General features: G+C 64.1%; 1 protein-coding gene across 1 annotated transcript; it reads right to left on the bottom strand.

Annotated features, from left to right (window-relative positions):
• Positions 1 to 1,993: 1,993 nt before the first annotated feature.
• RNF44 (ring finger protein 44) lies at positions 1,994 to 14,465 on the bottom strand. The gene is given in 14 exon segments (XM_082063907.1): positions 1,994 to 3,387; positions 3,642 to 3,741; positions 3,853 to 3,974; positions 4,110 to 4,197; positions 4,354 to 4,478; positions 4,570 to 4,731; positions 4,935 to 5,111; positions 5,283 to 5,450; positions 5,938 to 6,154; positions 6,544 to 6,724; positions 9,138 to 9,268; positions 9,270 to 9,376; positions 9,378 to 9,431; positions 9,433 to 14,465. Coding segments are annotated over 14 exon segments (1,827 nt in total). The 5' UTR covers positions 9,565 to 14,465; the 3' UTR covers positions 1,994 to 3,324.
• Between the last annotated feature and the right edge of the window lie 564 nt (positions 14,466 to 15,029).

Raw genomic sequence — 15,029 nt, 5'->3', positions numbered from 1 at the left:
CCCACAAGCTTACCAAGCCACCTCATTTCCTGGTGGCTCCAGGGCCTGGCATGGAGAAGAAAGCCTTTGTTTTCCTCCCAAGGAAGAGCTGTTCCCTTCCTGGAGGAGTGTGGGCTGGGGAGCAGCAGCCCTGTGTAGGGTATGATCAGTCTGAAGTGCCCAACCTGGGACCGCTGAGGTTCTTTGGGACAGTGAGGCTGTGCTGATGTCCCCCCAAGCCAGGGGGTTCAGGGCTTGCCACTCCCCTAGTTGGGCATAGGCAGCCTGGAGGGTTGGGCTGTAGAAATGAAAGATTCCCCTGGTGTTTCTGGAGCCACCACAGAACACACGCACTGTCCCAAGGGTGGATCAGGAGGACTTTCCATCTTGGTTCAAGAAGATGTGGGTGGGAGTGAGGGTGGCCCACTGCAGACTCTGGGGCAGAGGACCCAGCAGCTCCTGCACCCCCCCCTGGTCTCCCTGAGTCCCCCCGTTGTGTGGGGACCCTCCCTCCACCTTGGTGACAACCTGGGGACCCCCGGTGAGGTCACCAGACCCCCCGGAGCCTCTGCCTGCCCGCCCGAGACAAGAGCCACGGCACAGCGCGTTGGTATACATCATACATTTATTAGTGAATATCCCTCTCAAAATCAGCCACAACATTAAAAAAAATAATGATTGCACTACTTGGTCAAGCAGAACTAGCAACTTTCATTTTAAAAAAAGTACAAATCTGTTAAAAATTTCAATCAGTATAATACACATATATATAATACAACATACTAGTTATGTTAAATGCTACAAAACCAATATGATTCCAATGGAATGGAAAAAAAAAACCAAACACTTTTAGAGCTTTAAGAACCTTTTTTTTTTTTCTATATATTAGCCTTTTTTCAAATACATACATGGGAAAAATGAGGTAACTGTAAAATGTGCAAGTAACAGAGCAAAAAAAATTATATATATATATTTATATATATATATATATATATAAAAACTTTCTAACACAGAACACACGTCCTAGCACCTTCCGGGGGCCGCGGGGGCCCCACTGGAGGGCCCGGGGACTGGTATAATAGAACAGTAAACAGTCCACTATCCCACCACAGGAAATCATTGGTAAACAGTGGTATCTACAGCGCAGTCAGCAATCACAAACACCCTAAATAATTGTTTTTTAGTATTTTTTTTGTAATTTTTTTTTTGTAATTTTTTTTTTAAATGATACTTTTAGCTGCTCATTGGAATAAATTCTGCAGCACACGAGCTGTGAGCTTTCGAGTCGCCGTCAAAGGACCGTAAGGCTTTCCTGGCTCCCTGGGCACCGCGAGGGCGGGAAGGGACGAGGGGGCGTCTCCGGAGGCGCGAGGCCGCCGCGCGGCACGGGGACTCCTTTGGTTATCTGTCACTGAGCGAGGGACGGGGAGGGGACCGGGATCCTGCCCAAGGGGCACCGAGCCCAGCGGTGCCAGCGCCCGCGGCGGACCCGGCGGCACCAGGTCGGGAAAGGGCGGCAAGGGGGAGCCAGCCAATGGCAACTCGGCATGTGCTGCTCCCCTGCGCCTGACTGGCTGGGCAGGGAGCGGGGCCCGCCCCCAGGGAGAAGCCCGCTGAGTGGCAGAGGCAGTGCGCGGCCCTCCGCCAATCGGCAGCGGGCCCACCTTCAGCAGCCCGGTGATTGGCACCGCGCCCCAGGCCTATGGCGTGGCAGCGCGGGGAGCGCTGTCCCGCCCACCCCAACCCTGCCCTCACACCCAGCCCCGGGGCGGTCGGGGCCCCGCGGGGCCCGGCCCCGCCGCCCGCCCCCCGCCCCGCGGGGAGCAGCCCTCCCCCCCCGCCCCGGCCCCTTGCACACGCCGCCGCCGCGGGTGCTCCCACCCGGAGGGGCGCAGGCCCCGGCGGGGAACGGCCCTGAAAGTCTCACGGTCCTGCTGTGGCGTTGCGGACATGTGCAGTACAGTGCATGGCAGTATCAGCTGAGCACAAAAACCCCTCTCCCCACCCCCCTCACCCCACAGCCGGCTACACGGAGCCAAGACCACGTTCCAAGCTGGTCAGACATGCATGCATATTGTGAACATTTACATAGGGCTGGCACCGTCCGCTCGGAGGCTGCCAGGCGTCAGCAACGCGCCGCGGGGAGGGCTGGCCCCCCCGCCGCCTCCGTCACCCTCCTCACTAATTAATCATGCAAAACAACTTCAGCCACGCGGGATTGTTGGAGTCGGGCGGCGGGCAGGGGGCTGCACGGCGGCCGGGGGCTGCTCACGGCTCCCCCCGCACGGCCGGGCACAGAAACACACCGCGAGGTTAGAGATGAACCGGGGGGCACCCGCCGCAGCCCCCGGCTGGAGCCCCCCCGCCGCGCCGCCCAGCCAGCAGGACGGGGCGCGGGGCTGCTTCGGTTTATGGCGGCGCGGCACAGAAACAACAGTGGGAGCTGCGGCGGCACATCGGGGCCGCTGCACGGCCACGGGGCTGGGGTCCCCCTTGGGCCTGGCTGCCTTCCAGCCCCACGAGCTGTGCCGGCTGAGCTGAGCGCGGGGGAACAAACGGGGAGAGGGGCCGGGGCCGCACCAGCATCATCGTCCCAGCAGGGAAACACCCCGAGCAGCCGTAGCTCTCCAGGGCTCCGGAGGGCAGCTGGGGCAGGAGAGGGGCTGCGTGGGGCTGCGCGCGGGAGCGGGGACGGAGCCGTTTCTGCCCCGGACACGCCGCGGGGTTGCTGGTGTCCCACCTTGGCCGCGCTCCCCCGGCCGCCTCGTCCGGCTGCCCCTGGGCCGGCCCGGCGCTCTGGCTCGAGGCGCCGCCGGCATCAAACCCGTGTTGCTCCCTCCTCTCTCCTCCCCGCGTCCTCCGCGAGCAACGCCGAGGGGAGGAGCTGCCTGCGCGCCGCTAAGTCAAACGGCCATGAAACCAAAAACGTGACGGAAAAGGAAACGGGGGAAAAAAAAAAATCCCGAACTCTACCATGAAAAAAAAAAGAAGTGACAAAGGGAAAAGACACTATTTCCCTAGTGGAGTACAAAGACCTGGAAAGTGATGGGAGCAACAACAGCGTCTTTGGAGCACGGAGGGCACGGCCACGCGCCTCCCGCCTCCAGCACAACACGATTCGGGCCCCAGGAGCGCAGCGGGCAGGCGTCCGGCCGAGTCCGTGCCCCGCGGGGAGGAGGGGGGCAGGCCAGGAGCCCGGACTGCTCAATGCTCACCACATCTGAGGAGAGGCTTTGGGGAGGGGGGGTAAGCGCAGGGTCAGGCCCTGGCAGCGGGCAGCGGCCCCCGCCCCTGGCCCGGCGTCCTCGTCCTCTAGCGAATTGTGCGGCACAGCGCCTGCCAGCCTCAGTCCGCCTCCCGCTGCACCTCCGACGCGTCCGCCCGGCAGATGGGGCATGTGCGGTTTGCCTGCGGGCAAAGGGAGACGGGGCGAGTGAGTGGGCACCCGGGCACCCCGTCCCTTCACCGCGGGGGCCAGCAGCACCCCGTAGCGTGCCTCCCCCTGGGACTACCCCATCCCACCCAGCGCGGTGCTCGGCCCCTGCTCCCAACGCGTCCTCGGTTGCACGGCACCGAGGCCACCCAAAAGGCAGCACCCTGTGCCTGCAGCACCCCAAGAAGCTGCCCCCCACCCTGCAGCAGGCGCAGGCACAGGGCAGTACCTTTAACCATTTGTCGACACACTTGGCGTGGAACTCGTGGTTGCAGGGCAGGACGCGGAGAAGCTGCCGGGCCTCGAAGTCGCTGAAGCACACGACACACCTGGGGGAGGCAGCCATCAGCGCGGCCCCGCTGCACACCCGTGGTCCCCCGCCACACACCATCCTGTCCCCCACCAGGCACCCCCATGCCCCCCACCCTGGGCTCACTTACAGGGTCTGCTCAGACTGGTGGCTCTCGGGGTTGAAGCGGTAGGACGGGAGGTGCTCGATGTCTGCTTTGGTGAGTCCCCGTGGCTTGGCCTCCCCCAGCCGCTCGGCCAGGTTCAGCAGCGCCTGCAGGGAGATGCAGAAGCCAGCTCAGCTCAGTTCACGCCCCAGCACAGCACCGCTCCGGGTTCCCCACACCCCGGCAGAGCGATCCCAAAATCACCCACCCCATCACCCCATGGGAAAGCAGAGCCAGTATACCTCATAATTCTCCATCTCCACATCATCCACGTCCAGGTCTAGGCTGATCGTCGGCCCCACGGCCGTCGGCGACACAGGAAGCATAGATCTGGGGGGGAAGGATGGGGCGGTCAGCGTGGGGCTGCAAACCCCAACCTTTGCCCTGGCACCCCCGGGGGGCAGAGCTGCCTGTGCCAATGCTGTGCCTCCCATCCGCGGTGCCACCCCTGCCCCAAATGTCCCACTGCATCTCCCTGGTACTCACAGGAAATAGGGCAGGAAGCTCGGGTAGTACGGGGGGGGCGGCGGAGGGGGCGGCGGGGGGGGCAGCGCCTGCTGCAGCCGGTACCGCTGGGTGTTCAGCCGCCGGGGCATCATGTGGGGGTATGGCTGCAAGGAGAGATGGGGAGCTCAGAGCCAGACCAGCCCCACGGCATCCCCTCACGGCATCCCCCCACCCCTCCACGAGACCGGAACTCACCACGCCGAATGGCAGTTCTTGGTGAAGCGGGTCGTGGGGGAGGTAATGCAGCGGTACCGAGGGGGACAGTGTGGGAGTGTGGTGGGATGGGGGGTAAGTGAAGCCCGCGATGGGGTGCTGCTCCCCTCGCAGGTCCACGTCATTGTCTATCCTCTGCAGAGGCTGTGGGGAAAACAGTTAGGCTGGGAGGAAAGGGCCGAAACCACACCACCCCAGTGCTAGCAGGACAGAGGTAACCTGGGCGCCCCACTCACCGCCCCCAGCTCACACCGACGGGGGCTGCAGAGGGACTAGACCTCAAGGTGGTCTCTGTTGGGGCCTCAGGGTGCACCGTATCCCCAGCCTGTGCCCCTGCCCTGACTCACCATGCGCGGGTGCTGGGCTTGAAGAGGTAGGAACTGCCCCAGAGGGGCCATGTGGGGCGGCTGGTGGGGGGGCACTGGCGGTGGGGGTGGGTGCAGGATGTAATGGTCGCTGGAGATGATGGGGGGGAACGTCTGGTAGGAGACGGGGAGCTGTTGCATGGCGCATGCCTGGATCAGCTGTGGGGCAGAGAGAGAAAAACAGGGGTCAGACACCCACCATGGGCATGGGTGCACACCTGCCCCCTCCCCAGGGCCTCTAACAGCCCCCATGCCCCCAGAAATTTGCACTCCCAGTGGGCTTGGGTACCCACAGCCCAGGCTGTCCCCAGGTGACCCCCCATGACTCACCGGGGGCGGGAGGCAGCAGAGCGGGTAGTGCTGTCCACTGAACATCACTGAGCATGCTGGGAGCTGCTGGGTGCTGCACCCAGGGATGTGCTGGCCGGCGTGGATGGGGAAGCCTTGCGTTGTGACAGTGGTAACCGTGTAGGAGAGAGGGACGGCTCCCTGGTGCACCTGAGGACGAGGACCCGAGGGCACAGTCAGAGTTCAGCCCCGGCTGAGCTGTCCCCCTCCGGGCAGGGACGCAGCAGGTCACTGAGCACCCAATGCTGGGACACAACCACCCAGCACCTCCATCCCACTGGTGTGGCCGGAGGATTGGGGCTGAGCGTAGGCTTGGGGTTGAGGTGGGTTTGGAGCCCTCTTTGCTCCCCACAGACAGGCTGGCACAGCCACCAACCCAGCACCACCACCGCAGACAATGCCTGGCAGCTGTGACATGAACAACCCTATGAGGGGACCATCCAAGATGGCAGGGGGACCCCAGGATTTAAGTGCTCAGAGGACAAGAGCACCAGTAGGCTCAGGGCTGTCTGCTCTCGGCAGCAAGTGACCAGCCAGAGGGGACACACGGACACATCCTGGGACCACTTCCCTGGACACCAGCCCAGAACCACCAGAGTCAACCCTTAGGACTGGGGAGGGAAGCTGCAGCACCTACCTGGTCATGCAGATCCACCATGAATGGGTTCTGGTGGGGGGGGTGAGCGGCTGGGTGAAGCATTCGTGGCGGCGTGCTGGGGAGAGCGTAGACGCGGGGCTCATCTACAGGGACGTGCGGCTGCTGGGGGAAGGCAGGGTGCAGCTGGGGCTCATCCTGGCCCAGGGGGGTTGCCAGAGGTCGGTCGTGTCGTCCCCACTGACGCCTGGCAGGGGGGCTGCAGGGCCACCGCAGGAGAGAAACAGAGCAGGAGTGACCCCCCAGGGCAGGGGCACCGCAGCCCTGAGCAGGGTGGCTGCAGGTGGGACAATGCCAGCCCGGCTCCCAAGGTGAGATGCTCAGGGCATCGTGCCAGGCCAGGCTCCTTGTCTGGCTGGGCAGCTCCAGAACCAGCTCCTCTGCGCATCCTGCACGTCCCCCCAAGCACAAAAGGGGCCCCTGCTCCCCAGGGACCCATCGGCTGGGACGGGTGGACAGGATTCCCTGCTGCAATCTCCCCCGGAGCCTCCTGGGAGCCGGCACCTTGCCCCAGCAGGACCATGGAACTGGCCCCGTGTCCCCACGCACCGTGGGTGACAGGGCTCCGCACCGCCCTGCGCCCCGTACCTTCGCCGGAGGTGGTCGGGGCTGCTGCAGGGTCCCCCCGAGATACGGCGCTGGTTAAAAGGGGCAGAGGGTGGCCGCCTATTCACTGCCAGTTCCCATGGTCGCATTGGTGACGTCGGGAGGCAGATGGGCGCACGGGACCTCAGGCTCCAGGCAGGGTGAGACACCAGCACCTTGGATCCTGCGAGAAGGACAGCGGGTCACAGCACCCCAACCCCAGAGGGGCACAGGGCTGCAGGAGCCCCAAATCCTCCCTACGCCCCAGGCCTGGGCAGCACCACCCCAGCCTGCTCTGCCGGTGCTTGGCTCAGGAGGACGGGAGGAGAGGCAGGGACTGAGCCCAGGGCAGACACTGCTCCCATAGACGTGCTGGGGGGGTTGCAGCCCACCTGGCTCCTGCCCATGCCCCCTCCTCGCTGGGAGCCAGGTCACCCTTCCCATGCCCGGCCCCGTCGCCTGCACCGCACAGTGACTCTGACCACCCAGTGCCGCTCTCCTCTCACGGCTCAGCCGCCTGCTCCCCCCCTGCAGGGATGGTAACGCCAACGGCTGGAGCTCTTGCTGCTTCAGGACCTAGGCCTGCGACCACCCCATCTCCTCAAGGAAGAGCCTGTCCCCCCCGCCGCTGCGCTGCCAGAACCACCTCCCCATGCAAGACACGGACACCGAATGAGAGTTGCACTTGTTTTTAGCACAGAGAAAAGCAAGCGGCGAAGGGCCCCGCAGCTGCGGTGGTGTCTCCAGCTGATGGGGAGCTGGGACCGTGGGGGGCGGTTTCCTGCACATCCTCGGCCAAGGCGGGCGCCAGCGCAGCTCTGTGGGCTGCCTGCTCTCACTGGGCTCCTGCATGTCGTACTGTGGACTGACGCTGCTGTCCCAGTGACAGGCAGAGGGGACTGGTGGGGGACAGCGGGGCGTATGGTCCCGCTCTGGCTCAGTCTGTGCACGTCAACTCCCTGCTGCACAGGGGGCACAACCACACGGCCACGTGGAGAGGGGACAGACATGGGCTGTGCCTGGAGCCAGGCGAGCAGCTTTGCTCCAGGGCTGCAATGTCACACCTGGGTGACAGGCATCATGAACCACTGTGGGAAGTCACCGGGACAAGCCTTGTGCCACACACAGGTCTCTTAAGCTCACCCTCACCTACTGTACCATTTTGGAAGTGGAAGGGAGATTTCTCCATGCTGGGGGTAAAAGGAAAAAAACAAAAGCTGCAGGCTGAGCCCCCACAGGAGCCTGTCTGTGGCTACACACAGGGAAGAGGCTGCGCTCAAGGACATGGTTTTGCCCCACGGGTGTTTTATTCTGCCCTAAGACTCTACCCACAGTGCCAGGTGGGTGCCCCACCACTGGGCTAGTGGCAGAGGTACAGCGGCAGCCCAGGTTTAACCCTGCTCCCCCAGGAGCCTTCCCGAGGTGTTACTGGTTCCAGTTGCACATCCCCACTCCAGGCATACGTGGTACAAGGGTCCTGCGTGACCCAGCCGGCACCGTCCAGCCCAGACACCGCAGCGATGGGCTGGGGGCCGGGCAGCGCCATGGCAGAGGGGAACTGAAGCCACGCAGGGCTCACCAGTCCAGGACCCCTGGAGCACCCAGGACAGCACCTCGAGCACACATTTCCCACAGGCGGGACACCCTTGACCTGCCCAGAGGGTGGTGGCCGAGGGGCACAGGGTGACCCTGTCCTAGAGGTGCCCAGCCCCGTCCTGCCCCAGCCATCACCCCTTAAGGCACCCACGCTCCCATCCCACGCGGGCACACCCAGCTCCCTCCCTCGCACTCACAGCTGGGAGCCGGCGGCCACCCCAGGCAGGGTCACCGTGACCCCGCGGAAGCCACCGCAGCGCCGGAGCGAAGGGGACCCCGGGCCCCGCAAGCCCTCGGTGGGGCTTGGGGGGGCGGCGGCTCCCGGGCCCGCCGAGAACAAAGTTAGCAGCGCGCCAGCGCTCACGCCCGGTGCCATCTGCTCGGGCAGAGCCGGGCTCCGGGGCTGCCGGGGGAGCCGCCCGCCCCGCCATCGCCTCCCCAGGGGTCCTGCCACCCGCCGCACGGTCCCTCCCGGCACCCCGGGCTCCCCCGTCCCCCGGCTGCCCCGTCCCGGCCGTTCCCACGCGAGCGCCGCCAGCTCTCCCGGGAGCGGGCTCACCGCTGGCCCCGCCGCTCCCTTCAGACGGCCGCCCCGCCGACCCTGACCCCAAACCCGAGCGCAGCCCCTGGGGTCTCCGGTCCGGCGGCGCAGGGCGGGCGAGCGGCACATCGGGGAGCACCCGACGGGCGCAAAACCCCGACGGGTCAGCCCAGCTTGCGGCACCCCAGCGGGGCACCGCAGCCTGCAGCCCCCGCCGCGGGTGCACGGCCCGGCCGGGAGCCCCGGCCCCCCCACTGTGGCGGCAGCAGCGGCGGAGCCCCCGGTGCCCGGCCGGGCGCGGAGCTGTGGCTTTAAGAGCGGCCGCTTCGGGGCCATGTGCTCGGCGCCAAACAAAAGCAATAACAAAGGCGGCCGCCGGGCCCCGCCGCCGCCGCCCGGGGCAGGTGCCGCCGGGGGTCCGGGAGGCGGTCCCGCCCCCGCCCCCCCCGCCCGCACCTACCTGCACCGATGGCCTGGGCCGCCGCTCCGGTGCTGCTGCGGCGCCCCCGCCCCCTCCCGCCGCTCTTTGTTCGCCGACGCCGGGCCCGGGCCTGCCCCCCCCCCACCCGCCCGCCGCCGGCCCTCCCTCCCTCCCGCCTCCCGCCCCCCGCCGGGCCGGCCCCCTCCCCGCCGCCGCTGTTTCCGGTGCCTCTTTGTTTTGCGCGGCGCGGGGCGGTGAGGCCGCCGCGGCGGGCCGGGGAAGCTGCCGCCGGACCGGAGAAAGCGGGGGGTGCTCTGCCCCTTTAAGAACGGCGGCGGCGGGACGTACCGGACCGAGTCACAACACTCAGCGGCCCCGGGGGCGCGCGCGGCCGGCGGGGGGGCGGGGGGAGCGGCGCGGCGCGCAGCCGACCCACGTGACCAGGCGTGTCACGCTCCGCAGCCATCTTGGAGGCGCGCGGCCCGGCCGGCACGCGGGGCAGCACCGGGACCAGCGGCCGCACCGGGAGCGCCGGGCCCCGCCCGCGCGGGAAGGGCCGCGCCGGGACTGGCTCCGCGGGCCCGGCAGAGCCGGCACCGCCGGCCTCACCCGCTCCCTGCTGGCAGCGCCGGGAGCCCGGTGGTTTGCCAGGACAGCAGCCCCGGGTGCCCGGTACTCCCGGCAGCCCTGCTGCCGCTGCCCGGGCACGGCGGGGGCAGCAGCTCGGCTCCCCGGGCCCTCCCACGCCCGGACGGAGAAGCCACTTCTGCCGCTCAGCACGGCCCGGCCCGCACCCACCCCCGGCCAGGCACCGCAGCTCGCCCGGGCCCTGCACCCAGAGCGCACCTGCAGGCGCCAGGAAGGCCCCTTTGCTCCAGAACAGCCGCCCGCTCCCTCCCTCGGTTCAACGAGCGCTCCGCGGAGCGTCTCCCGCCAGCCGGGCAGGGGGCTGAGCCGGCGGGCAGCGCCGGGGCCGCGCTACCGGCTTCCCGGTTCAGCACCAGCCAACGCTGCGCCGGGACCGCGCACCGCGGGGGCTCTGCCGAGCACCAGGGGCTGCACCGTCCAAACCTCCCGGCCTACAGCGCACACTTAGAAATTCCCAGGTACGGAGCCAGCCGGCAGCCTGATGTAATGCCTGTAAACCAGCCCTCCCCGACAGCTGGGCTTTAAAGTGCCAACAACCAAAAGGGAGCTAATTAATTTGTAACATCACCCACCCCTTTTAAAGTAAACCTCAGGTCGGTGTCAGTGATTTAATTCCGTAGGTTCGTCATCCTGATGAGCAATTGGATTCAGTTTTGTCCCCTCCCAGGTCTCTCAAGGCCAGTTCACCAGCTCTCACCTCCTCACCCTGAATCCCGGTGCACAGGAGGAACCGCGCCAGCCTCGAGGGAACCGCGGCACATGGAGTGTCCCGGGAGAAGCTCCTTCTGCCACAACTGTCAACAGCACCACAGCCAACTGCTTCTGTCCCTGTGGCAGGGGACACATGGGACAAGAAAGCAGCATGGCAGGGCAAAGGGCAGACCTATGATGGGGTCAGACCCTTGTGCTCAGACAGGCACCCCAAGAAGGGACAGCCAAAGCACTAAATCCTCAGCCTGGACCTGACAGCTCACCCTCAAGGTCTGCTCCACTGCAGCCTCTTTGCTTCAAGAGCTAGGGACTAGAAGGAAGAGGAGGAAAACAGCGCTCTGCACTTTGACCTTGCCACCATTGGCAGGCAGAGGCAAAACCTTTACAAGGCTGCCTGGACACGGCCTGATCCTGGGCAGGGCAGCAGCAGCAGGCAGGGGTCACAGATGGTGGATATCTGTGCAGACACCCCCCCAGCCCACTCCAGCGTCACCAGCTCCCCCGCAGCTATCGGTGGCCTCAGGACAGTGTCGGGAGAAGCCCCCGATGGCACACGGCTTGCCGGTGAGGCGCTGCTCGTGCTCCCAGCCGGGCAGAGCAGGGTCCGGCCACGCTGTGAGCGGCTGTGCTGAGCCTGCCCAGCCAGCTCCAGCCAGGACAGGGCACCGTGCGTCCAGCGCAGGGTAAGAGCAGTGCCAAGCAGCTCAGCCGGCCCCACACCGTGTCAGGAGCACGGCCACGCACACAGCCACCAACATCACACTGCCCCAGGTGCAAGAGCTCTGACTCCACGTGCCAGGCGAGGAGCCCAAGCGATGCCTCTCCAAGCTACCGCACAGCCAGCCATGCACAGCAGCACTGGCCAGTGCCTCTAGGCCAGGACAAGGGGTCTCCAGTCCAGCCACCAAGACCTGTGACACCCCAGGTGAGTGGGACCCCCCGTGCCAAGCAGCAGCCTTAGAAAGCTCTCAGCCTGTGGGGGCTGTTGGGCTTAACCCAGCCACTCCACAGCCAGCAGGCAGCCCATCCTCTCCCTCAGGAGAGCCAGGAGCAGCAGAAACGAAGCCTCGCCAAGCCCAGGCTCTTTACGACACCATCTGCTGCCACAGACGCGCTGCCTCCCTTGCCCCATATATAGGTCAGGTCTGTGACAGGATTAGCCGGGGCGATTCGAGCGGTGTGAGCACATCTCCCACTGGAGGTATGCTCTGGCCCATCCTCTCCCCAACACCCAGCGTGCCACCGGCTCATCTCTGTGCTCTCCCCAGCCTCTCCCCCAAGTTTAGAGAGAAGAAGAGGCCCCAGATCCTACTCTCCCCTCACCCTGGAAAACAAGTGGGAAGAAACACACATCAAGCACTCAGAAGCTCTCAGGCTGCAGAGAGAGCAGCAAGAGTGTCCCCACCCTACCCAAGGCCTGACACAAGCACCAGGGGACATGGGACACCCCAATATCAGCAGCTACCGTAGGGTGAAGCGCTTCTCTGCTGGGGATACAGGGGGGCGAGGAGCCCCCTCCCCGCACACCCCGGTGGAGCCGAGTTCCCTGGCAGCAGAGGCAGGACGCCTCTGCCACGATCACACACCGCCCACTCACACCCCCGGACTGACAGCGCTCCCGTCAAACGCCTCCAGCCACACACACGTGGAGGATGCTGACATGAGGAGCGAGTAGCTGCACAGGCAGCGGAACTGATAACGCCTGGTTTCCTGTCGATCTCTCCCACGTGGATTCTCTGATGTCTAATAGCAAGGCTGAGCTGCACTGCAGAGGGAGAACTAGCAGCATCTTCCTCCCCACAAGCCAGAGCCTGTAGCGAGTCTTTGAGACAACTACCACACCTGACACCTACCACAACTGACATTATCCCACAAGCTCAAAGTGGAGAGAAGACTCACAGATAAACAGTAAGCTTCACAAGCGTTCATTTCCTCAGGACAGGGTAAATAATCTGCAGATTTATCTCCACCTTCCTTCATTTTCCCTAGAAACACCCGCACAAGCCAAAAAGCATGACAAGAGGGCTGCTGGTGCAGCAGTCGGGTCCAGCTGGGGCACGTCTGTAGTTCAGCAGCATCAAGCAATGGGATGTGTCATCTGCTCTCCTGGGCAGACTCTTCTCCCCAAGACAGAAGCACATTGAAGCACACTCAACTCTGTCTGTCCCGGCATCCTGCAGCAGCCAGTTCCACAGCTCAGTTGCACATGGGTAGGGGGGAAGAAGAAGGAACACTGCCACATCTGTCCCCAACCTGCTGCCTGGGCAGCCTCCCTGGTCCTCCCCTTCCTTCCTACCACGAGACACTGCGGTTCAGGACTCTTTTCTCCTCTGCCGTTCACATTTTAGTTCTCCTTTCACACAGCTCTTTCCTAAAACAGACCCAACCTCTCCTTGGGCAGAGCCAGCCCCGGGCACAAGGATTCAGCCCCCATCCCCACACATCGTCCCTGGGAGTCCCCAGCTCACCTGCCACCTCTCCACGAGCATTCTTCCAAGTCCAGCCCGCTCTCTACATGCCGTGGGCAGCGTTAATAGCGTCTGCCAAGCGAGCGGCCGAGGGCAGGCAGGGCTGGGCTCCAGACACCTTCCCCGCTGCTCTGCCGGCTGCGCTCAGGCTGGACCCTCCGCCCCTCCCGCCGCCCTTCTGCCGCACCGGAGCGGCGGCGTCTGCCGTCGCGGCTCCGGCGAAGGGACACGGGCAGAGCCAGAGGCCGGTGGACGGCGAAGAGCAATTTCCTGACCGCTCAGCAAAACGAAGTGTCGCTTCAAAGTGCTAGTGACAGTCAGGAAGTTGGGTTGGGTGTTCTGTTTTGCATTTTAAGAAACCTGCAGGGACACCGACAACCTGCAATGATCATTTTCGGAATGGAGCTCAAAGAAATTCATTATTTTCAACAAACACCCTATTTTGTCTTTGATTTAAAATTTGCCAAGAGGCTGCTTACAAGATGCATCAAAACAGGCAGTGACCACTGCCTTAAGCGCAAAGGAGGTTTGCTGCAATTCCTCCTCAGTACATTGCTCAGAGAACCCCACACCGGTGCCTGGGGATGGTTTTAAGAGCAAAAACACAACTTCCAAGCTGACAGCCCCCGAGCACAAAGCGCGACTGTGCGGTGACAACAGAGCAGCCCGGGGCACAGGAGCTGGCTGACCTCTGCTACAGCTCTCGCTGGCGGATTTTTATTGTTCACCACTTTGCCAACGTGCAAGCACAGAGAGAAAAGCAACTCTGACACTCGGCTCAACATGCAAACACAGCCAGGGAACCCCACCAGTACAGCAGGGAAAAGAGAACCTGCCAGAGGAGACCATGGTGCAGCCAGAGTGGGGGGAGGAAGGACCAGAGCACAGGCCCTCTCTTCCCGGGGGTGACAGCGAGAGGTGCTGGAACCCTCGGTCACCACCACGCAGTCTCACCCGAGATGAGGCAGCTCCTAGCACACAGCATCGCAAGCACAGTCAAGCTGAAATCCCTTGTCTTGCTTTCCAGGGTAGCCAAGGAAAGCCCACAGCTATAGGTCCGCAGCCAGCAAGGCCAGGTCTCCAGAGACTGGGCTGCAGCTGGAAAAGAATTATTCCCAAGGCCTGGCACAAGCGTTGCTTGCTGGGACACTGCTCACCTCACCCACTGCCATGCATGCAGCAGAATGGGGAGCCCTCTCAAACCACCCAGCTCCAGAAGCCTCAGACACCCCACATTGGACATGGGCCCCCATGGGCTGCTCGAGCCCACCAGGACGTGGCTCCTGCTCTGAAAGGCTGAAGACTTGCAGGTGCAAGGGCAAAGGAAAGGGCCAGGCTGGCTTCCCGGCACCCTTGCAGGCTGACAGCACAGATCCAGGCTGCTCCCCACCAGAAGTGACCATCCCGGGGGGCCACACAACATCCTTGTGCAGCTCCGTGACTGCAGGGCACAGGGCCTGGCTCTCCTGAGCTCCTGCCAGCTGGACGTTAAACAGCCTCTGGGAGGGCTCCCCAGCACCAGCAGCTTCCTCAGATATTTCACCAGCCTCTAACACATCAGACTGGCACCCTGTGTGCTGCACCTGCCTGGTTGGTACGCGAATCCCTTGGCCAAACATTCACCTGCACAGGGCAGGTGATACACCACATTTCTCCAGCCCGCCCTGAGCAGGGAGCCAAGGGGTGGTGCGAAAATGCCGTGCAGCCACTCCTCGATTCAGAGAGGAAAACCAAAAGCATCCCAAAAGCTCCGTGCTTTTCTGCCAAAACCCAGCACCGTGCTGCTCCCCGCTGGCTGCCCGGCCACCCCATGGCCAGCCTCACGTGACGGTGAAGCGGATGCACACGGTAGGAGTGGCTGTAGTGACAGCATTACAGCTTGTGTCCGACACACAGCTAAGCCCAGCAAATCCCAGCACTCTGCAGCTCTCATTTACAAACCCCACACGCTCCGCACAGGTATGCAGGCTTCAAGTGAGAGCTCGGTGCCCACGGCCCTGGGGAAACAACACCTGGGGGGAGACAGCCCAGCGAGCATGGGGGTCCCAAAATCTCAGATGTCCCCCAGCATGAGGACAGGCCCGCACCGAGTTGCCGAAAGCGC

This window comes from Streptopelia decaocto, assembly GCF_964273445.1.
Source record: "Streptopelia decaocto genome assembly, chromosome: 12".
Classification (NCBI taxonomy): domain Eukaryota; kingdom Metazoa; phylum Chordata; class Aves; order Columbiformes; family Columbidae; genus Streptopelia; species Streptopelia decaocto.
The sequence above is the reverse complement of the archived record's forward strand: the minus strand, read 5'-3'. Positions and strand labels throughout refer to the sequence as shown.